The following is a 22489-nucleotide window of genomic DNA, read 5'->3' on the forward strand; positions in this document are numbered from 1 at the left end:
GTGAGTCCCAGCTCAGCCTCTGGCCATCTCGGTGGCTGAGGCCACATTGCTCAGGTTTCTCAGGTGGAAGTGGCGTCACAGCAGTGCCTCCCCCGGGTGTTGTGAGGGCAGGTTGCACTGAGATGGCTCGGTGTGCTCAGGAGGTGACCTGGCTGCTGCCACTGCTGCTGCTGTTAACACCAGACTCCTTGTTCCTTTTTCTTTCATTTGTTTGTTTTTTGAAACGGAGTCTCGCTCTCTTGCCCAGGCTTGAGTGCAGTGGCATGATCTTGGCTCACTGCAACCTCTGCCTTCTGGGTTCACGCGATTCTACTACCTCAGCCTCCCGAGTAGCTGGGACTGTAGGCGCATGCCACCATGCCCGGCTAATTTTTGTATTTTTAGCAGAGACGGAGTTTCACCGTGTTGACTAGGCTGGTCTCAAACTCCTGACCTTGTGATCCACCTGCCTCAGCCTCCCAAAGTGCTGGGATTACAGGCGTGAGCCGCTGCTCGGCTCCTTGTTCCTTTGAACTGTCTCGCTCAGGACAAGATGGTAGTCCTCCCACATCCTGCAAGGCCTGGACAGGATTTCTTTCCATTTAACACTGTCTCCTAAAGTGCTGCTTTCCTTGGGGAACTTTGGTGTTCTTGCTAGTGCAGAACAAGTGGCACGACTGCCCTTGACCTCCACGTGACCTTCTCAGGGCAGCCCAGACTCTGAATGTCTGTGACCTGCACCAGCAGTGGCGAGGCTGTGATGGCCGTGGTCCAGCCCGGCTGCTCTCCCCGACTCTGCAGTGCTTTTCCACACCCACACTGCAGGTGCTGGTCGTGTTCCCGCTCCATGCTTCCAGCACAAAAGTGACATTTTGCGGTTTTCTGTTGTCATGAGGCAAGTGCGCCACTACTTACCTGTCTTATGTGCGTGTGTTTACAAGCATGCACATCTCAGTCTACTCTTTTCCGCCCCGTCTTAGGCCTCTCTGTTAGCCGTTCCCTCTCTTTGAAACACCAGACTCCCTGATCTCAGCATGTCTCTCCAGTCTTGGTGTAACAGCATCTTCCCAGCGAGGCCTGCTCCACTCCAACCACACGGCCCGGGAAAGCAGCCCAGTCCCCTCTCACTTCACCCTGTGCCCATTCTTGACCCTGTATATTGTTTCTCCCCCTTGCCTGGTTTGTGTCAGGAAGGCAGACGCCCTGCCTGTCCTGCTCACTGCCATATCCCAGGCCCAGCACGCTGCCTGGCATGGGCAGGCATTGACTTGATATTTGCTGGGCAATGAGTGGCAGTGGCTGAAAATGTAATAGCAAGTCAGGGCCCAGCACAGGAAAGTAAGAGATTCCTATGTAAGTGAAGGGTTTCTTAGTAGGATTTGGGTCATAACATACTATTAAGGGTAATTTTTTTTTCTCTCCATGTAAAAATATGTATTTTAAAAAAATTGGATGTTATGGGCTGGGCGCGGTGGCTCATGCCTTTAATTCCAGCACTTTGGGAGGCTGAGGCAGGCGGATCACCTGAGGTCGGGAGTTCGAGACCAGCCTGACCAACATGGAGAAACCCCGTCTCTACTAAAAATGCAAAATTAGTTGGTTGTGGTGGTACATGCCTTTAATCTGAGCTCCTAGGGAGGCTGAGGCAGGAGAATTGCTTGAACCCTGGGAGGCAGAGGTTGTGGTGAGGTGAAATTGCGCCGTTGCACTCCAGCCTGGGCAATGAGACCGAAACTCTGTCTTAAAAAAATAAAAATAAAAACTGGATGTTATGGAATGAGGGAGACAAAAAAATGCTCTACGACTTTTTTTTTTTTTTTTTTTTTTTTGTAAGACGGAGTCTTGCTCTGTCGCCCAGGCTGGAGTGCAGTGGCCGGATCTCAGTTCACTGCAAGCTCCGCCTCCCGGGTTTACGCCATTCTCCTGCCTCAGCCTCCCGAGTAGTTGGGACTACAAGCGCCCACCACCTCGCCCGGCTAGTTTTTTATATTTTTTAGTAGAGACGGGGTTTCACCGGGTTAGCCAGGATGGTCTCGATCTCCTGACCTTGTGATCCGCCCGTCTCAGCCTCCCAAAGTGCTGGGATTACAGGCTTGAGCCACCACGCCCGGCTGCTCTACGACTATTAACTGATGCTTTTCTGGTTTTGTTCTCCAGACACCATTTGCTTTTCACTCAAGATGATTTGATGTCTTATAAAACTCTGATGAACCATGATGGCTACACAGACATTAAGTATAGACAGCTATCAAGATGGGCAACAGGTGAGCTTGAACTTGATTCTGCGTTCTAATTACAAATAACCTGGCACTCAAGCATGGATATTGCTTTGCATACTTACAATTCAATTGCCATGAGGTTGCATGCTCAATGTAAGTGTATTATGCATTTATTGTACATTTGTGTTCAGAAAAATAAGCCATAGAATAATATTATTTCCTTAACAGATACCAGGATTGCCAGGAATCTTGACTTTCCTAAGTCATATGAAGTTTCTTGGGAGTTTACCTTTTTAATGTCAGTGTTAATTAGCACTGTTACTTTGAAAGAAAACCAGGTTGATTTTCATGATGACAGATTCCCATGTTGACTGGTGGCTCTTCTGAGTGTCTCACTGGATCAGCTTTTGAATGGGAATCTTGTGGCCTCATCTCCCCAGTTGTAGGCATGAGAGGGGCTGTCCCAGTAATGAATTTGCAGGGCCCCAGCGCTCCATCTTTGTACCTTGCTCATGCTTGGATGGTTGTGCCATACTTGGGCAGCTCTCCATTGCCCTCCCGCCATGGATGAGACTTTGTTTTCCTGGAAGCTATGGTGTTTTGTGCTTTTGAGTACCTGAGTGTTTTGTGTTCTGTGACCTGAATGAATTGAGGAGCAGGAGGATTGAGGCTTGGCGGAGGCCCTTGCCGTCTTTCTTGGCCTGTGATCTTGTTAAACACTGTGTTCTGAACCCACTGGCATTTGGCTCGTCATCCTACTGACTCTGGAGTGAGTGAAGGGATTTGGCCCTGCCCTTTACTTTCCTCCCCAGCAGGCAGGGGCAGTGCAGTGCCCCCCCCTCGGCTCTCCTCCCCACCTCGAGTACTTCGGTGGCAAGGGGCAGGCTCTGGATGACTCACTGGAGCCATGCTGGTGAGGTCTGAGGAGGGGTTAGGAGCTGAGGCGCTGGGTCCCCCTTTCCCTGGTGGTTGGTTTTTATCAACCAGTCCTTGTTCAGTTCCTGTTGCGGAGATTTTTGTTGTTGCTGGTGGTGATAGTGTTTTTTGTTTTTTGTTTTTTGTTTTGCTTTGTATAGCAGTTAAAGGAGGGAAATTCTGTGATGTAGTCAGCCTGCTTCCTTAGCCTAGAAGTCCTTAGTCCTTAGGTATTTCCAATTGACTTTTTTTTTTTTTCCTAAAATGCAAATCTAATAATGTCCCACCTGAGCTCTCCAGTGGCTTCCTGTGGATTCCTGTGGGTTTCATGCAAAGACTGAGCTGCCCTGTGGCCCGAATCACCTGGCCCCTCTGGACCCCAGGCCGCCCCCAGCATCTCTGCCTAGCACATCTTGGGCACCTCTCTGCCTGCCCTGGAGCACGAGTCCTCACTGTTCCCATCACTCTTCTCCCTCCTGCCTGCCAGGTCTTTGCTCCGACCCCCACCCCTGCCTCCTGTGCACCAAGGCACGGTGACCAGGCCACCCAGCAGGAGGCTGAGACAGGAGAATTGCTTAAACCTGGTTGCAGTGAGCTGAGATCGCACCACTGCACTCCAGCCAGGGCAACAGAGCAAGACTCCATCTCAAAATAAATAAATAAATAAATAAATAAATAAATAAATAAATAACAAAAAATAAGAAGCCTTAAAAGATTCATTTCAGTATTTGAAAAAAGTGATTGTGAAAAGAGAGAAACCTAAATGTTCAACCTTGGAAAAATGGCAAAACAATTATGATATATCTATGCTGTAGATATATTTCAGTGTTTATTTAAAATAATGCTGATAAAACACTTTCCAAGCCCTGGGAAGCACTCGGGTATGAACAGGGCAGCGCTCCAAGTGTCATCTGCACCTGGCACAGCTGTCTGGGAGGAGGTGGCCGGTAGTAAGCACTGCTGTCCCAGGCTGTGTCGGAGGTGGTCACTGTGCTGGGATTACAGGCGTGAGCCACCGCGCCCGGCCTTTTTAGGGCTTTTTATACATGCTGGCAGATCGCCTTACGGAAATACTGTGTCCACTTAGGCTTTATTGTTTTTATTTTTTTTTAAGAGAAAGAAAAACTGTTTTCCTAATATGTTGTACCATTTAAAGACAGCAGAATAGAAGTCATCTTATTCCAAAAACAAGACGTTGGAGGGAAGAGAGCACAGGGCTGGAGGATGTGAGAGGCATCCTGTGGGGGCGGGCATTCATGGCTGGCCCCCAGTCTGGCCAGTGGTGATGGCCCCACCCCCATGAGGTCTCCCCATCCCCGCTGCCCCAAGCTGCTTCCTCAAGGAACAGAAGCATGGCCAAATCCACTGAGGGAGAGATGGCCCGTCCTGGTCCTGAGGAAGCTGAGGTCAGGACAGTCTAATTGCTGCTCATGGATAACTAGAAGTTTACTGTCGCAAAATTTTGTTTTTGTAAACTGATTTCTTTTTTAGTGATTTACATATTTTTTCCCTAAATGACAAAGACATCGCTTGTTTAAAGCAGTTTAAATGGTAGTATCTTTTAAGGCTTTATGTAAACACAGCTGGCCTTTTCCTTTCTGAATGCAATTACATTTTTATGGCTATGTATTGCTGAGGTTTGAGGGTAGATATGGGAGAAGTTCAGCCCTGTCACAAATATGTAGTGTATGGGGTTAGGTTATGTCTGTGACATGGTAAGAAGACCTTGGACTATTTGTTTATGCTTCTCTGACTGCAGTATTACTACATATTAGGAGATACAGCAATAGACAGAGGAGGAAGATTGCATGTGTGCCATTCTCTTCAGTAGGGCACTGCCAGTGTTATTTTAAAATCATGAGCATTTCACAGACATTGGTTATTTCAGTTCTTAAGCAGTTTGGAAATTTTACCTTTATCTGTTTTAAAGCACGTTAAATTCAAAGCTGTTTTGTTGGTAGTATTCCTTACATATGATTGCAGTCATACCGCTGTCTGGCAATTCCCCACTCCGACTGCATTCCTGTTGCGCTGGAGTACCTAGTAGTAGTTTGTGTGTGCTAATAAGAATTGTTTTCCTCCTTTTACAGATGCAAGTAGTAACAGAGTTAAAGACAGAACAAGATCCAAACTGCTCTGAACCCGATGGAGAAGGAGTGAGCCCTCCCCCTGTGGAGTCTCAGACCCCGATGGATGTGGACAAGCAGGCCATTTATAGGTAGTGCTGGGGGTGCCGGCTGTGGGGGCACTCAGAGGAGTGAGGAGCGTCAACAAGTTTGTTAAAAGGAACACTAGAACTAGTAGTGAGGCAGAGTTGTGAGGTGCCATTATGCTGTGATAACTGCTTGGCTGAAAATTGTCTCAGATTAAGATGTTATTTCTGGCCAGGCATGGTGGCTCATGCCTGTAATCCCAGCACTTTGGGAGGCTGAGGCGGGTGGATCACTTGAGGTTAAGAGTTCGAGACCAGCCTGGCAACATGGTGAAACCCCGTCTCTACTAAAAATACAAAAATTAGCCAGACATGGTGACATATGTCTGTAATCTCACCTACTTGGGAGGCTGAGGCAGGAGAATCACTTGAACCGGGGAGGTGGAGGTTGCATTGAGCTGAGATTGTGCCATTGCACTCCAGCCTGGGCAACAAGAGTGAAACTCTGTCTCACACATACACACACAAAGATGTTATTTCTAATACCTAAAAAAGTTTTAGAATATAAATCTATAAATTTATTGACATCACTCTGACACTAAGACCAAAAACAATACCAGGAAAATACAGGCCAGTATCCTTCACGAACTTAGATGTAAAAATCATCAATACAATATTAACAAATCAATTCTAGCAATATGTGAAAAGAATAATACATACCGACCAAGTCAGGTTTTTCCTGGGAATGCCAGACTGGTTTAGTGTTTAAAAGTCGATCAGGCCAGGCACAGTGGTTCACCCCTGTAATCCCAGCACTTTGGGAGGCCGAGGCGGGTGGATCACCTGAGGTCAGGAGTTCTAGACCAGACTGGCCAACATGGTGAAACCCTGTCTTTACCAAAAAATATAAATATTAGCCGGGTGTGGTAGTGCATTCCTGTAGTCCCAGCTACTCTGGGGGCCGAGGGGGGAGAATCACTTGAACCTGGTAGGCTGAGGTTGCAGTCAGCTGAGATCGTGCCACTGCACTCCAGTCTGGGTGACAGAGAGTGAGACCCTATCTCAAAAAAAAAAAAAAAATTTTTTTTTTAAAGTTCAGCATAGAATTACATATAAGTCAGCAGTTCTACTTCTATGCATATATATACCTAAGACAAATGAGAAAAGTCCACACAAAAACGTGTACATGAATCTTCATAGCAGCACTGCCTGTCATGGCCAAAAGCTGGAAACAGTGCCCGTGCCCATCAACTAATGAATGAACAGACATATTATGGCATCTCCATGCAATGCAATAATATTTAGCAGTAAAAGGAATGAAGTGGCAGGTGCAGTGGCTTATGCCTGTAATCCCAGGACTTTGGGAGGCCAAGTCGGGTAGATCACTTTAGGTGAGGAGTTCGAGACCAGCCTGGCCAAAAATGGTGAAATCTTGTCTGTACTAAAAATACAAAAATTAGGCCAGGTGTGGTGGCTCACGCCTGTAATCCCAGCGCTTTGGGAGGCTGAGTTGGGCAGATCATCTGAGGTCAGGAGTTTGAGACCAGCCTAACCAACATGGAGAAACCCCATCTCTACTAAAAGTACAAAATTAGCCTAGTCCTAGTGGTGCATGCCTATAGTCCCAGCTACTCGGGAGCCTGTGGCAGGAGAATCACTTGAACCCAGGAGGCGGAGGTTGCGGTGAACTGAGATCACGCCATTGCACTCCAGCCTGGGCAACAAGAGCGAAACTCCGTCTCAAAAAATAAAACAAATTAGCCAGGCATCATGGCAGGTGCCTGTAGTCCCAGCTACTTGAGGGGCTGAGCAGAAGAATCGCTTAAACCCAGGAGGCAGAGGTTGTAGTGACCCGAGATCCGGCCACTGCACTCCAGCTTGGGCCACAGAGCGAGACTCCGTCTCAAAAAAAAAAAAAGGACTGATACCTGCTACAACACTGGTGAGCCTTGGACACATTATGCCGAGGGAAACAAGCCGGACACCACGGTCACATGTTATAGGATTCCCATTCATACGGAATGTCTAGAAGAGGCAAATGTATAGAGATAGCAAGTAGGTTCTAGTCGGCTGGGGTTGGGGAAACAGTGGAGAATGACTGCTATTAGATACAGGGTTTCTTTGCGGGGATGATGGAAATGTTCTAAAGTTGACGGTGGCAATGGCTGTGCAACTCTAAAAACCGTTGAATTGCATACTTTACATGGATGAACTGTGTGGTATGTGACTTTTCACCCAACAGAGGTGTTAGGTTAAGTAGTGCAGGCGCACATGAGAAGACATTCTCATGGAGATGTAGAATGTAAATGGATTCTTTCTTTCTTTTCTCCTCAGGCATCCACTATTTCCATTATTAGCTTTGTTGTTTGAAAAATGTGAACAATCTACACAGGGCTCCGAAGGCACAACTTCTGCCAGTTTTGATGTAGACATCGAAAATTTTGTAAGGAAGCAAGAGAAAGAAGGGAAACCTTTCTTCTGTGAAGATCCAGAAACTGACAATTTAGTAAGTGAAATACATTTTATTTTTCAAAATGTGAAATCTGTTTATGAAATTTTAGGCTTCTAAGTAGAACTTTAGACTGCTTGTAGTTCTGCTAAAGGAGAGACTCATACAACTCTAAAAGAACTAATTTTTATGGTATGTGTAATGTGGATATTCCCAAGGCTTCCAGCCTTCTCTAGGTATCTTTTATTTATTTAGTTTTTATTTTTAAATTTATTTTATTTGTGTAGACGCATCTTACTGTGTTCCCCAGGATGGTCTCAAACTCCTGGCCTCAAGCAATCCTCCCTCCTTGGCCTCCCAAGGCCCAACCTACCCTTTCCTTTAGAAATCAAATAAAGGCCGGGTGCGGTAGCTCACGCCTGTAATCCCAGCAGTTTGGGAGGCTGAGATGGGCAGATCACGAAGTCAGGAGATCGAGACTATCCTGGCTAACACTGTGAAACCTCGTGTCTACTAAAAATTCAAAAAATTAGCTGGGCGTGGTGGCGGGCGCCTGTAGTCCCAGCTACTCGGGAGGCTGAGGCCAGAGAATGGCATGAACCCGGGAGGCGGAGCTTGCAGTGAACCGAGATGGCACCACTACACTCCAGCCTGGGCAACAGAGTGAGACTCCATCTCAAAAAAAAAAAAAAATCAAATAAAACAGGCTGGGCACAGTGGCTCACACTTGTAATCCCAGCACTTTGGGAGGCCGAGATGGGTGGATCACAAGGCCAGGAATTCGAGACCAGCTTGGCCAACGTGGCAAAACCCCGTGTCTACTAAAAATACAAAATTAGCCAGGCGTGGTGGCATACACCTGTAGTCCCAGCTACTCAGGAGACTGAGGCAGGAGAAGCACTTGAAACCAGGAGGCAGAGGTTGCAGTGAGCTGAGATTGTGCCACTGCACTCCAGCCTGGGTGACTGAGTGAGACTCTGTCTCAAAAAAAAAAAAAAAAAAAAAAAAAAAAAAAATCAAATCAAATAATTTGAGTCTCCATGCCAGATGGACACGGGGATTCAGTTCTCTCTGCACAGCGTTTGTAAAGATCCGTGGGGCTGGACTGTTCGGGTGACATGTCTGTGACCTGCATCTGTCCTTGGTTTATCATGGACATGGACACAGACTTGAGCTGTATTCTCCAAGACAGCTCTGTCTTGAGGCTGACAGTGATTTGTGGTGCCCTCCTCCCAGGGCCAGGGCTCCAAAATCCAGCGTTTTCTGTGCCCTCCGGAGGCAACGGAGAACTCCTTGGTTCCGTCATCACTGGATCGCTCTGAGCGAGCTGTGCCTGAGGCACCCGTGCAGCGCTGCCAGCTTGGTCTGGGCAGGCCACCCTCTCTGGGTCTGCTCTCCTGCCAGAGTGTAACCACCATGTTTGCTTCTCGGAGCTGGGTACATAAAGATCTGGCATCAGGGAACCTTCACTGGATTCCCTTTGAGCCATCTTGGTCCCATATCAAAACCCTGGTTAGGGCCTTCAATAGAAAAGTTTTTTGGAAAACTATTTTTTCCTGAATAAATTGCGGAGGTATTAGTTTTTAAGAAAATTCTGATTATATACTTGATGCTTACCACCAAATAGATTTTGTGGCTGAGTTATCTGACTTGGATCTGTCTCCTCCTCTCTGAGATGAGACTAACAGTACATGCTCTTTGGGGGTGAGGATCCGATGCTCTCTCCACCCGTGAGTCTGTGGTCCACATCCATCTTCCCATTGGCTCACACCTGGCTTGGCCCAGTGAGTAGAGCACAGGTGTCCTTTGCACCCCACCAGGCTGGCAGGGACCAAGGTTCTCCTGACCGGTGAGTGTTTAGCACAGGGCCTAGCAGAGCTTGACACTCCATCATTCTTGTTGATTGATTCATTTATTCACTGCATAGATACTTATGAATTACTACCACCAGATTTACAGGTGAAGGAGATGGGCTTCGGAGTTGCTGATTCATAGGCAACGGGTATTTATGATAATGGCTGCATTATTGGTATTAGTTATCTACTGCTGTGGGACAAATTACCCCAGAATGTAGTTACTTAAGATAAAACGATACAACTTTGGCCAGGCTCGGTGGCTCACGCCTGTAATCCCAGCACTTTGGGAGGCCGAGGCAAGTGGATCACCTGAGGTGAGGAGTTCGTGAACAGCCTGACCAACATGGTGATACCCCTTCTCTACTAAAAATACAAAAATTAGCTGGGCGTGGTGGTGCATGCCTGTAATCCCAACTACTCAGGAGGCTGAGGCAGGAGAATCACTTGAACCCAGGAGGCGGAGGTTGTAGTGAGCTGAGATCACACCATTGCACTCCAGCCTTCAGCCTGGGCAACGAGAGTGAAACTCTGTCTCAAAACAAAAACAAAAACAAAAAAAATGATATAACTTTTAGAAAAATCACAAGAGAAAATCTTGAGGATCTAGGACTAGGCAAAGAGTTCTTAGACTTGACACCAAAATGGAACTTTATGGAAATGTGGCACCACCGAGGGTGAGTATGGATGTGTCCCTCTTTGTGGATGCAGAAACAGAAGTAGATGAGGGTGAGTCACTTGTCCTGCCTGCCACAGAGCGAGTCAGTGGAAGGGCTAGGCTTCGGCTCACAGCGCACACACCTAGCACTGGGATGCGCTGAGGTCACCACCATGCGCCTTTGTCTTCCCTGCACACCAGATGCAGCCAGATACCAAAGCCCAGGGCAGTGGCACTGGAACAACTCATCAGTTTAGAGGATTTCTGATGTTATTCCACTTTCGTTATTGGCAGTAGAGATGGTTCCATCTAATAACTAAGAACTGGTATGTAGGATCATGATAACTTACAGTAAGTAATGCTACCTTTTTCTCTGAAAGTCTTCATTTTCTCTGCTCTAGATGGTAAAAGCAATCCAGGTTTTGCGCATTCATCTTCTTGAGCTGGAAAAGGTTAACGAACTCTGCAAAGATTTCTGCAGTCGATACATTGCTTGTTTAAAAACGAAAATGAACAGTGAAACTCTATTGAGTGGAGAGCCTGGAAGCCCATACTCACCGGTGCAGTCCCAGGTACTTATGTTTGGGGGTCTCGCTTTCCCTCTCTGCCACTGTGAACATCTGCATTAAGTCATGAGACCACCAGCTCTTTCAGAATTCACTGGGTCATTTTAATGACTTTCTACAAGAAGGACCCTCTAAGTCTCTGAGCCTAGCCTGGTTTGGGAATGAACTCCCTCAGGGTATGAAGTGAGTCCTCAATCTGCATACTGGGACACCGGTCCCATGTTTATGGAAGGCACAATTCCATTTCATTTCTTTCTTTTATTCTTAAAATATTTTATTTTTTCTTTTAAAAAAATTGTGTAAAATATACATAATATAAAATTTACCATCTTAGCTATTTTAAAATGTGCAGTTCAGTGGTGTTAAGTTTATTCACATTGTTGGGCAGCCATCAACACCATCCATCTCCAGAACTTTCTCATCTTCTCAAACTCAGACTCTGACCCTATTAAACACTCATTCCGGATTCCCCCTCCCCTAGCCCCTGGCACCCACCATTCTGCTGTCTGTCTCTGTGAATTCAACTACTCCGGGTCTCTCATGTTAAGCGGAATCATACAGTGTTTGTCCTTCTGGGTCCTTTGCTTGTTTCATTGTGCAGAATGCCTGTAAGGTTCTTCCATGAGGAAGCACTATTGTGTTTTAGCCATTCTGATGATCCGTAGTGATATTAATATTTCTTTGTGGTTTTAATTTTCATTTCCCTGATGACTAATGATGTTGAACATTATTATGCCCTCTGTGTATTTTATTTGATAAAATGTCTGCTGCTTATGTCTTTTGCCCATTTTTTAATTGGATTTTTTTTTTTTTTTTTTTTTTTTTTTTTTTTTTTTGAGACGGAGTCTCGCTCTGTCGCCCAGGTTGGAGTGCAGTGGCCAGATCTCAGCTCACTGCAAGCTCCGCCTCCCGGGTTTACGCCATTCTCCTGCCTCAGCCTCCCGAGTAGGTGGGACTACAAGCGCCCGCCACCTCGCCCGGCTAGTTTTTTATATTTTTTAGTAGAGACGGGGTTTCACCGGGTTAGCCAGGAGGGTCTCGATCTCCTGACCTCGTGATCCGCCCGTCTCGGCCTCCCAAAGTGCCGGGATTACAAGCGTGAGCCACCGCACCCGGCCGCCTATATTGCTTTTTATCTGAGAGATTTTATTTTGTTCAATTTTGTTAAATGCTTTCCGGCATTGATTGATATGATTATGTGATTTTTCTTTAGCCTGTTAATAATGGACATTACACGGATTGATTTTTTGAATATTGAACAAGCCTTCTATTCTTGGAATAAACTCTGCTTGGCCATGGCACATAATTCTTTTCATATATATTCTTGAATTCTCTTGGCTAATATTTTGTTCAGCATTTTTGTCTATATTTATAAGGGACATTGGTGTATAGTTTTATTTTTCTTACTCTGTTTCGTTTTGGGATCAAGATACACAAACTTACATAAAATGAATTGGGAAGTATTCCCTCCTCTTATTTTTTTCTGGAGATTATGTAGACTTGGCGTTAGTTCTTAAATCTTTGATAAAGAGAATTGGTCTATTTCACCTAAGGTGTTAAATTTAGGGGTTTGGAGTTGGTCTAGTATTCTCTTCATAGCCTTTTGGTGTTAGCAGGGTCTGTAGTGATCTCTCCTGGTTTTATTTCTGATATTAGTCTTTTGTGTCTCTCTCTCTTTTTTTTTGTCTTTCTAGAGGTTTGTGTAATTTTCAAAGAACAGTATTTTGTTTTATTGATTTTTTTTTTGGTTGTTTTTCTGTTTTCAGTTTCATTGATTTCACTTTGATCTTTATTATTTCCTTTCTTCTACTTTGGGTTTGTGATGTTCCTGTTTTTCTAAGATCTTAAAGTGGGAGCTGGAATGATTGATTTGACTAGCTTAACTTTTATTACAACCAAATTAATGTGGCAGGCTTTAAGCGTAGCCGCTAAACTTACACGTTCCGCTCAATGGTGGCCCACAGAGTCAAGCCTTGGGGTGGTATCCCCTTATGCTTTTTAACTGCTCACATGTCAGGGCACGTGAGTGTGCCAGGCCCGGCACTGTAGGCTCCTCTCCCCTGCCAGCTGCCCACCCAGGCTTCACAGTCAGTGGATAAAGTGGCCCATGTGGATCTAACCCCAGATGCCTAGAGTCCTCCATGGCGCATGGACGAACATTTGCATGGAGCTTGCTGTGGGCCGGGCACAGTTCCAAGCACTGTATAAGCAAGAGCACCGGGGAAAGCCACGATCACACTTGTGCTGGGGTCAAGAGTCAAGGTGGGTGCCAGAGGCTGACTCCCCAGCACAACTTGGAATACCTCAGCCCTGCTCACTTCCAGTGCCTCCCAGGCCTGTGCTATAATCTCTTGAATGTTCTTATCGGTCAGGGAGAACTTGGTTCATGGAACACTCAAGAGTCCACCAAGTCAAGTCTATTGAAAAAGGTGTGTGATCAGAATGCAGGGTCTTCCTTGTCATCCTCCTGGGCTGTAAGGCACGTGGAATATGGCAGTGAGATGACAGTAATCTTTTGGGAGCCACAGTGCAGGATGATGTTGCAGGCTGGCTTGTTGTGTTTAATACACCGTTGTGCATCTCTTGCTTTCCGTGTGTGGTGCGTGCGTTCCGAAGCCGCGTCATCTGAGGGTGTTCTTTCCCTCAAGCTTCTCCTTCCTTTTTTAATGGTGTCATTATGCTACTTATTTTAAAGTTTTAAACATGGGTTTTCCGTTTTCTAGTAATTCCTTCAACGTGTGTGTTCTGACTCGCAGCAGATTCAAAGTGCCATTACAGGCACCATCAGCCCTCAAGGAATTGTGGTGCCGGCGTCTGCGCTGCAGCAGGGAAACGTAGCCATGGCGACTGTGGCAGGTACGATGACGGAAAAATGGACACGCTCTCTGTGAGGTTTTGCAGAAAATGGTCCTGTGTGTTAGAATGACAGTATAAATATAATTTTAAGTTAATGCCATTTTCTAATATAGCAATGTTAGAAGCTAGAGGTCTCTGAATGCCTCTTTCTTGTTAATACTCAATAACACATATTTTATGTAGATTATGTTTCTTTATTTCTCTACCAAAAATATATTGGAAAGAAAAAAGCTTTTATATAGGAGTTGAAAATATACACCAAAAACCAGTTGTCATTTTCAAATAACATAGTTTTTTGTTGTGCTTTTAATAGCACCCTGAAAATCTTAAGTTTTTTCATTAATTGATGACAATCAAATAAAAATGCAGTCTTAGTGTTAGTATTACTTGTAGAACAAAACCTGTTACAGGAAGGGGACAGACTCCAGAGTTTCCTGGTGCGTAGAGAACATGGAAAACACAAAGCATCATGGAAATGGGACATGGCAGGGAGGGAGGGGTAGAAATTTACACCAAAGACCTCACATAATAGCACAAAAGGAAACCTCAGTGGGAAAAAGCACCGTTTATCCAAAAATATAACTAGAATAAAATAGTTATTATTTAGTACCCTTGGCCAAATCCTTAGCATGTGCTAATTTTAGGAAAAAGTAGAAAACAGAGGCTTGCAGAAGAAAGGGAGCCCTCACACCCCAGGTCGGTTGGTGGTGTGTGAGGTGGACTGTGTGGGCTGCCAGGCACATAGTGCTCACCCACCTGCCCACCCGCTGCTGCAGGTGCCCGAGTAGTCCACCCAGGGAGTTTGTTTTGATGCTTTATAGTGACAAGTCAGCTGGCAAAGGATTGGTGATCATTTGAAATGATTAAAAAGCTCATCAAACTAGGGATTTTATTCCTTTTGTACGTATATCAAGAAGAGGGCTGGTCACAGTGCCTCACGTCTGTAATCCTAGCACTTTGGGAGGCCAAGGCGGGAGGATCAGTTGAGACCAGGGGTTAGAGACCATCCTGGGCAACAAAGCAAGATCCCTGTCTCTACAGAAACAGAAAAAAGAAGAATGGTTTAAATCATTGAGACTTAAAAGCAGCCTCATATTTTTATTCTCCCTTTCGAGGTGGCACAGTGTATCAGCCTGTCACGGTCGTCACTCCCCAAGGCCAAGTGGTCACACAGACATTGTCGCCTGGGACAATTAGGATCCAGAACTCCCAGGTGCGTGCGCCATTTTATGGAAGGCTTTGGGGGCGAGTGCTGCCCACATAGGGAGGGGCACAGGTAGAACAAGCATGAGCCCTTCCCTCTGCCTGAAGAGCCTTTCTCTTGTGTAGGAATTTCTGGTTTCTCTGAATGTCAGTGTTTTGTTTCTTTGTACTCTTATCTCTCTCATTGTAGAGAATTTGCAAAGTTCAGAAAATTCTGAAGGAACAGGAAAAAAGTCATTCATAACCACCCCCCCGTCCCTGCCCCCCCAACCCCGCACACACACAGTTATCCAGTGCTAGCGTTGGATCATGTGCGCGTCCACCAGGGGCAGAGGTCTTGTAGGCACACACTCCCCCGTGTGCCCATAGAGGGCACAGCAGAACTGCCAGGCAAACTTTTCAGACCAGAGAGCCTGGCCCACACCTCCATCATGACAGTGTCGTCGGGCCCGGGCTTTCAGGCCTCTCTGTCTGGAGTGCAGTGACGCGATCTCTGTGGCTGCCGAACCTTGCTGGTCTTTGGTGTATGTTATCAGTTCTTACTTTAAGAACATTGATTCTGGGATGGGCGTGGTGACGCCTGTATTCCCAGTACTTTGAGAGGCCAAGGCAGGCAGATCACGAGGTCAGGAGTTTGAGACTAGCCTGGCCAATATGGTGAAAGCCCGTCCCTAAAAATACAAAAATTAGCTGGGTACAGTGGTGCATGCCTGTAATCCCAGCTGCTTGGGAGGCTGAGGCAGGAGAATTGCTTGAGCCCAGGAAGCAGAGGTTGCAGTGAGCTGATATCGTGCTACTGCACTCTTGCCTGGGTGACAGAGTGAGACTCCATCTCAAAACAAAACAAAACAAACAAACAAAAAGCCGGGCGCGGTGGCTCACGCCTGTAATCCCAGCACTTTGGGAGGCCGAGGCGGGCGGATCACGAGGTCAGGAGATTGAGACCATCCTGGCTAACACAGTGAAACCCCGTCTCTACTAAAAATACTAAAAAATTAGCCAGGCGTAGTGGCGGGTGCCTGTAGTCCCAGCTACTCGGGAGGCTGAGGCCGGAGAATGGCGTGAACCCGGGAGGCAGAGCTTGCAGTGAGCCGAGATTGCGCCACTGCACTCCAGCCTGGGCAGCAGAGTGAGACTCCATCTCAAAAAAAAAAAAAAAAAAATTGATTCTGGCCGGGTGTGGTGGCCCACGCCTATAATCCCAGCACTTTGGGAGGCCAAGATGGTTGGATCTCTTGAGGTTAGGAGTTTGAGACCAGCTTGTCCAACGTAGTGAAACCCCGTCTCTACTAAAAATGCAAAAATTAGCTGGATGTTGGGTGCATGTCTATAATCCCAGCTACTCGGGAGGCTGAGGCAGGAGAATCGCCTGACCTGGGAGGCGGAGGTTGCAGTGAGCCCCAAAATCATGCCACTGCACTCCAGCCTGGGCAACAAGAGCAAAACTCCATCCAAATAAAATAAAATAAAATAAACAAAAACCCCACATTTTTTTGAGACTTTGCAAACCTAAAAATGAGTTTATTTTGATCTCATATTTGATATGCTCTGTTTACTTGTAGAATTCCGGGTTGAAAATCCTTTCTACCCCACATTGAGAAAGCATTACTTTTGTGTTTTGTCTTTCTGAGATGAAGTCTCACTCTGTCGCCCAAGCTGGGGTGTAGGGGTGTGATCTCGGCTCACTGCAACCTCCACCTCCCATATTCAAGTGATTCTCTGCCTCAGCCTCCCGAGTAGCTGGGATTACATGTGTGTGTCACTATGCCCAGCTAATTTTTGTATTTTTAGTAGAAATGGGTTTCAGCATGTTGGCCAGTCTGGTCTCGAAATTCCGGGCTCAAGCAATCCTGCCTCAGCCTCCCAAAGTGCTGGGATTACAGGTGTGAGCTGCCGCACCCGGCTCTCAAGAAGGTTGGTGTTCTTTTTTCCAATCTTTTGTGTTTTTCTCATCTTTTAGAGGCTTCTCTTTTTTTGCAGGTGCTCTGATTTTTTTTTTTTATGTGGGTATCTCTCTGTTCTTTTTTCCTTTTTTTTTCCCCAAGAGACAAGGTCTCCCTCTGTTACCCAGGCTGGAGTACAGTGGCACAAACACAGGTCACTGCAGCCTTGACCTCCCAGGCTCAAGCAATCCTCCCGCCTCCGCCTCCTGAGTAGCTGGGACTACAGGCATGTGCCACTTTGTCCAGTTAATTTTTAAATATTTTTGGAAAGACAAGGTCTCACTATGTTGCCCAGGCTGATCTTGAACTCCTGGGCTCAAATAGTCGTCCTGCCTTGGCCTCCCAAAGTGCTGGGATTACAGGTGTGAGCCACCGTGCCCGGACTGAAGTTAGGTTTATATGTGAGTTCTTAAATAGGCTGACCTATCCATGCTGTGGACCCTACAGAGTGATTTTGCTTCTTTCCTTCCCTGGTCTGTGCAGTGCGCAGTGGCAGCGTCATCTCAGCAGGCACCTGGGGAGGGAGATGACATGTGAGGGAGGCCGTGCCAGGGCCTGGAGCACAGCCTTGTGACGAGCAGATCTTCTCTCGTGTTTTGTGAGAAAGAATTTAACAAATAAATGCCATTCACATCTTTTTCTTTTAAAATCGAGTTGGCAGAGTAACCTACTCTTTCCTGGGTGACAGGAGGGAAGGTCCGTATCTCCAGTGCCTGCAGAAGCATTTGGAACAAGGAGCCAGCCTGTGGCCTCCTGTTCTGCGGCCCCTCTTTCTGCCTTTGTGCTGTTTCCGTTTCTTTCCCCTCTGCTCCCCTGGCATGTCCTACTCTTGAGAGTTGGATTTTCTGGTGTCCCTGTTCATTCTCATTGGTTCTTGACATCCCTTTTCGGCTAGGAAGTCACATGTTCTCACTGACCTCACTGCAGGAGACACAGGTGGGAACAGGTGGTGGGTAAGAGGACCACGGCATTCCTGCCTGCAGAGGATAGGCTCTGAGCCTCCCTGCCTGAGAGGCCTCTGCAGAGCCAAGTCACTAGTGCAAAGACTTACCACGCACCAGCCTGGGCAACAGGGCGAGACCCTGCCTCTACAAAAAGTAGAAGAAATTAGCTGGGTGTGGTGACATGTGAGTCTGGTCCCAGCTACCCAGGAGGCTGAGTTGGAAGAATCGCTTGAGCCCAGGAGTTCAAGGCTGCAGTGAGCCGTGATTGCACCACTGCACTCCAGCCTGAGCAACAGAGCAAGATCCTGTCTCAAAAAAAAAGAAAAGCCCGGTAATGTGGAGGGAGCCATGTCCTGAAACATCAGTCCACACAGGGTTCCTGTGCGTGGGCCTTGACTACAAGTCATTTCCCTGTCTGATCCTTGGCTGTTTTCTCCACCTGCAGTTGTAAGTACTTCGATATGTGAGAATTTCCTATGCTTTCTAATGTTATTTTTCAACTGTTTAAAAGCTTCAGTTACAGTTAAACCAAGATCTCAGCATCTTGCATCAAGATGATGGTTCATCTAAGAACAAGAGGGGCGTCCTGCCGAAGCACGCCACGAACGTGATGCGGTCCTGGCTCTTCCAGCACATCGGGGTAAGGACGGCTGGGCCGGCCCTTGCCTTGCAACCCTCTGCGACACTTGCTCTCTGGCTTATGTGTCATGGAAAAGGGTTACTTCTCTGGGCTCAGAAAGTCAAAGGCCTGACTTTCAGGACTTCGTGGCATGTCCATAATGGGGGGAGCGTGGGGCACTGATGCAGGAACCTTGAAGGGCAGCGAGGGCCACGGTGAAGGAGCACCCGGGCGCATGTGAGCTGTGCACGTGTGTGCGAGACAGCCCACCACGAAGGGTGATGGGATCAGGTGAGCCAGAAAAGTGGGCAGAGAAGGGGTGTTCTGGGTCTGCAGCTGGGGAAGTTGCTGTTTTTCTGTGTGTTGGATTGACAAGGAAGCCGAGACCGGTTAGAGACATCTCAGTGCCGGGTGCACCTACAGGCGGGCCACCGGGTGGGTGCCTTTTGCTGGAAGCGAGTCTGTCCCACGGGGAGCGTCGGTTGACCCAGCGCATGTGCACCCAATTTTCTCCGCCGGGGCATGGCCGTGGGTTCTCCCTGTCCCCAGGACATCTTAGGAAGTGCAGTGGTGGGCCTGCTTGCTGAGTTGCTTGGGGGGACCTGCTCCATTGCTGCCAGCCTGCTGATCCAGGACAGAAGAGAGCAAGTGAGGCTCTCCTGGGGCAAGCACAGGGAGGCCGAGGCAGGAAGGCAGACACCAGTTTGGCTTGGCCCTAAGTGTTCGCCCTTCTCTTCCACTGTCACCGCTAATTGGTGTGGGACTGTGGCCATATCCGCCCATCTTCTGAGCCTCCTTCTCGGCCTTCTGTACTGCATCTGCCCTTCCCTCCTGCTGTCTCTTCTCCAGGGCACCTCCCCTGGGGCTGAGGCCTGTTTCTCCTCGGCACTGTGTCCTTACCCTCCCCTGACCATGGGCCCCTGAGCCCGTGGCCGTCTTGCCATCTCGTGGCCCACTTTTCTCTGGCTGCCTCGGGCTCCTCGGTTGAGGATGGGGTCCATGGGAGTGACTGGCCCGAGGGCTTGAAACTGACAGGTGGTGTTACTGAGTGGTCCCGGGAGGGGAAGGGCCCTCTCCTGGGCGGAAGGCCTGGCAGGAGCCTGGGCTGTGCCTCTTCCGCTTGCCTGCCCTGGCCTCTTGGTCTCCACCGAGCTGCTTCCATGGACGTAAGGTAGCGAGCAGCACACGTCAGGAGAAAGAAGTGCCACCTGTGAGCAGCCGGGCCGCTCTGAGAAATGGGCCCAAAGAGATCAGTCACAAGGAAACGGAAAGATTTGTGTAAGAATGTTAGTGTTGTTCAGTATAATAATGGAAAGCGGGTCGGCATGCAAATGAGGACGTACTGGTTTGATGGAGTATCATACGGATGGTTAACATGAGGAATGAGGGCTCTAAGCAGTCGGGAGGTTTAGTGAGGGATAGGAAGTCACAAGGCAGCATGTCGGTATATTTACACACATCGTGATGATTACAGCCAATCAGTTCATGTATAATATAATCATACAACAACACCAGGTGGTGGGATTGGGTGAGGACTCTCCTTTCAGCTTTCCTTGAATGTTTTAATAATTTCTGACACAGTAAACCCTGCTCATCATGTCCAGGGAAGATGCTGCTTTTCTTCCTGTGAGGCGTCCTCAGTCCCTCCTTGCCCTCGTTTCTTGGCAGCGCCGTCCCCCTGTGCTTCCCGCACACTCTGGGGCAGCATCTCTGGCCGTTTGGTGTTTTCTGCTTGTGTGCTGCTGTTTCCTGCTCTGTTTCAATTTTATGAGCTTTTTAAAGGGGGAGAACAGTATTTCTGTTTCCATGACCTTGAGCTCAGAGCCACACGCTCATTGATGATGGAGTCAAGTTGAGTCACACTGCCAGTTAGTTTGAGGAAACAAGCCCATCACTGCTGAGGCACATCTGAGGCTGCTCCATCCCCCTGCGATAAGCAGGGGTGTCTCCGCGCCACACTCAGCGTCCCTTTCACATCAAAGCCCAGTAAACTCCCTCTGCTGACTCGGTTGGTGCCGTTCATTCTCCTGGGTCCCTGTTGATCCAAAATCAGGGACTTTAGTGCATTCAGGTTTTACAGTAAATGTCGCGTTGGTTTCCACATATAGACAGTCATCAATCTTGGAGAAATTATTTAGCATAGCTAGAAATCATTTACGGTTGGTACTTCTGTGAGTTTTGCTATTTAGTTCTGGTTGGATTTTTTTTTTTTTTTTTTTCCCTGCACTCCCAGGCTGGAGTGCTATGGCGCGATCTCAACTCACTGCAACCTCTGTTTCCTGGGTTCAAGCAATTCTCCTGCCTCAGCCTCCCAAGTAGCTGGGACTACAGGTGCGTACCACCAGGCCCGGCTAATGTTTTGTATTTTTAGTCGAGACGCGGTTTCACCATGTTAGCCAGGATGGTCTTGATCTCCTGACTTTGTGATCCACCCACCTTGGCCTCCCAAAATACTGGGATTACAGGCGTGAGCCACCGTGCCCGGCTAGATTTTTTTTTTTTTTAGATGGAGTTTGCTCTTGTTGCCCAGCCTGGAGTGCAGTGGGGCGATCTCAGCTCACTGCAGCCTCCACCTCCCAGGTTCAAGCAATTCTCCTGCCTCAGCCTCCCAAGTAGCTGGGCATACAGGTACCCGCCTCCACACCCAGCTCATTTTTTGTATTTTTAGTAGAAATGGGGTTTCACCATATTGGCCAGGCTGGTCTCAAACTCCTGACCTCAAGTGATCCACCTGCCTTGGCCTCCCAAAGTGCTGAGATTACAGCGTGAGGCACCCTGCCCGGCCCTCTGGTTGGATTTTTTTGTATGTGAAACGTTTCAATCATACATAAAAGAAGAGCATAGCGGGCACTCCTGGCGCCAGCCCTGGGTTCAGTGCCCTACTGACAGCACAGGTGAATCCAGCAGAGATCTCATCCCAGGAAGACCATTGATGGCATCAGCTCATCCCAGTGGCAGTTGACTCTTGTGGTACCCATGATGGAAACGTGTCCCCCAGCCTGCCTGGCCACTTCCTACTCCACCCGTTTCACCAGCTGTGGGATGGGGGCAGTTTGTAAACACTTCATGCCTCAGTCTCCTCTTCTGTAAGATAAAGACAGGACAGTGCCCATCTCAGCAGGTGCTTCTGAGGAATCAGTGAATTATTATGGAATGGACAAAGTAATTGAAATGTGCTGTGTGTTGCTTGTGGCAGAGGCTCCCGGGCCAGAATCCGTTCATCCATCCTCTTTACATGGATGTAGTTTATTGTTCATGAGTTAAAGTTCAATAAAGTTGATACAAAGTCTGTAGATTGTATCAAGCCTGGTGTAGACTCACCGCTGGACTGCATAGCTGCTCCTGGTGATGTCACTGCTGTTATTGTCACCGCTGAGCCGTTAGACATGGGGGCGGCCAAGCGGTGAACCATTAGACATGGGGGTGTCCAAGCGCTGAACCTAGACATGGGGGTGGCCCACCTTGACCTGTGCACTAACCAGCCACTGAGGCACTAGGACATTCCTGGTACTAGGAGAAACACTTTGTTCTGTGAGACTCCAGTTAGGTTTTGGCTAGAAGCACTGTTGATGTTACCATTATTTTCTGATGATTATGTAATGCTCACATTTTGCCTAGATCATCTTGATTTCCTTTGTAAACTCAAAGGCCGTGGTAACCCTCCTTTTTATTTTCAGCATCCCTACCCAACAGAGGATGAGAAAAAACAGATTGCTGCTCAGACAAATTTGACACTACTCCAAGTCAACAACTGGTAAGGTGCCCTGCTTCCCAAAATCATGCCTGTCAGCACAGTAGAGCACTTGGAAATGCTGGCACCAATATATGGTGAAATCTTGCTGAAAATAGGAGATCTCTCGTTTTCTTTTTTCCCAATTGAGACAGGGTCTTGCTGTGTTGCCCAGGCTGGTCTCAAACTCCTGGCCTGAAGTGATCCTCCCACCTTAGCCTCTCAAAGTCCTGGGATCATGGGTGTGAGTCACTGCGCCCGACTAAAAATATGAGTTCTTTTAATGGGCAATGGAAACAAGATACTTAGGAATAAACCAGATTCAACCTAAGTTTTCATATCGATACCTCATTATGGACTGCATCCTGCCTGCCTCTTTAGAGCTGTTTTTCGGTCAGGCGCG

At 47.6% G+C, this 22489-nt stretch overlaps 1 protein-coding gene across 5 annotated transcripts in view; it reads left to right on the forward strand.

The window, feature by feature from the left end:
• The window catches only part of PKNOX1 (PBX/knotted 1 homeobox 1), a 69800-nt gene that overhangs the window by 35689 nt on the left and 11622 nt on the right, over positions 1-22489 (forward strand). For 4 of the 5 annotated variants that reach the window (XM_030914115.1, XM_030914118.1, XM_030914116.1 and 1 more), the window contains exons 2-9: positions 2137-2243; positions 5204-5331; positions 7600-7771; positions 10627-10797; positions 13548-13647; positions 14763-14860; positions 18249-18377; positions 22034-22110. In XM_030914115.1, coding sequence (XP_030769975.1) covers positions 2193-2243; positions 5204-5331; positions 7600-7771; positions 10627-10797; positions 13548-13647; positions 14763-14860; positions 18249-18377; positions 22034-22110 — 926 coding nt within the window. In that variant the 5' untranslated portion in view covers positions 2137-2192. The remainder of the gene's footprint in view (positions 1-2136; positions 2244-5203; positions 5332-7599; positions 7772-10626; positions 10798-13547; positions 13648-14762; positions 14861-18248; positions 18378-22033; positions 22111-22489) is intronic. The other variant, XM_030914117.1, reaches the window with a different exon arrangement.

This window comes from Rhinopithecus roxellana, chromosome 13 (genome assembly GCF_007565055.1).
Source record: "Rhinopithecus roxellana isolate Shanxi Qingling chromosome 13, ASM756505v1, whole genome shotgun sequence".
Taxonomy (NCBI): Eukaryota; Metazoa; Chordata; class Mammalia; order Primates; family Cercopithecidae; genus Rhinopithecus; species Rhinopithecus roxellana.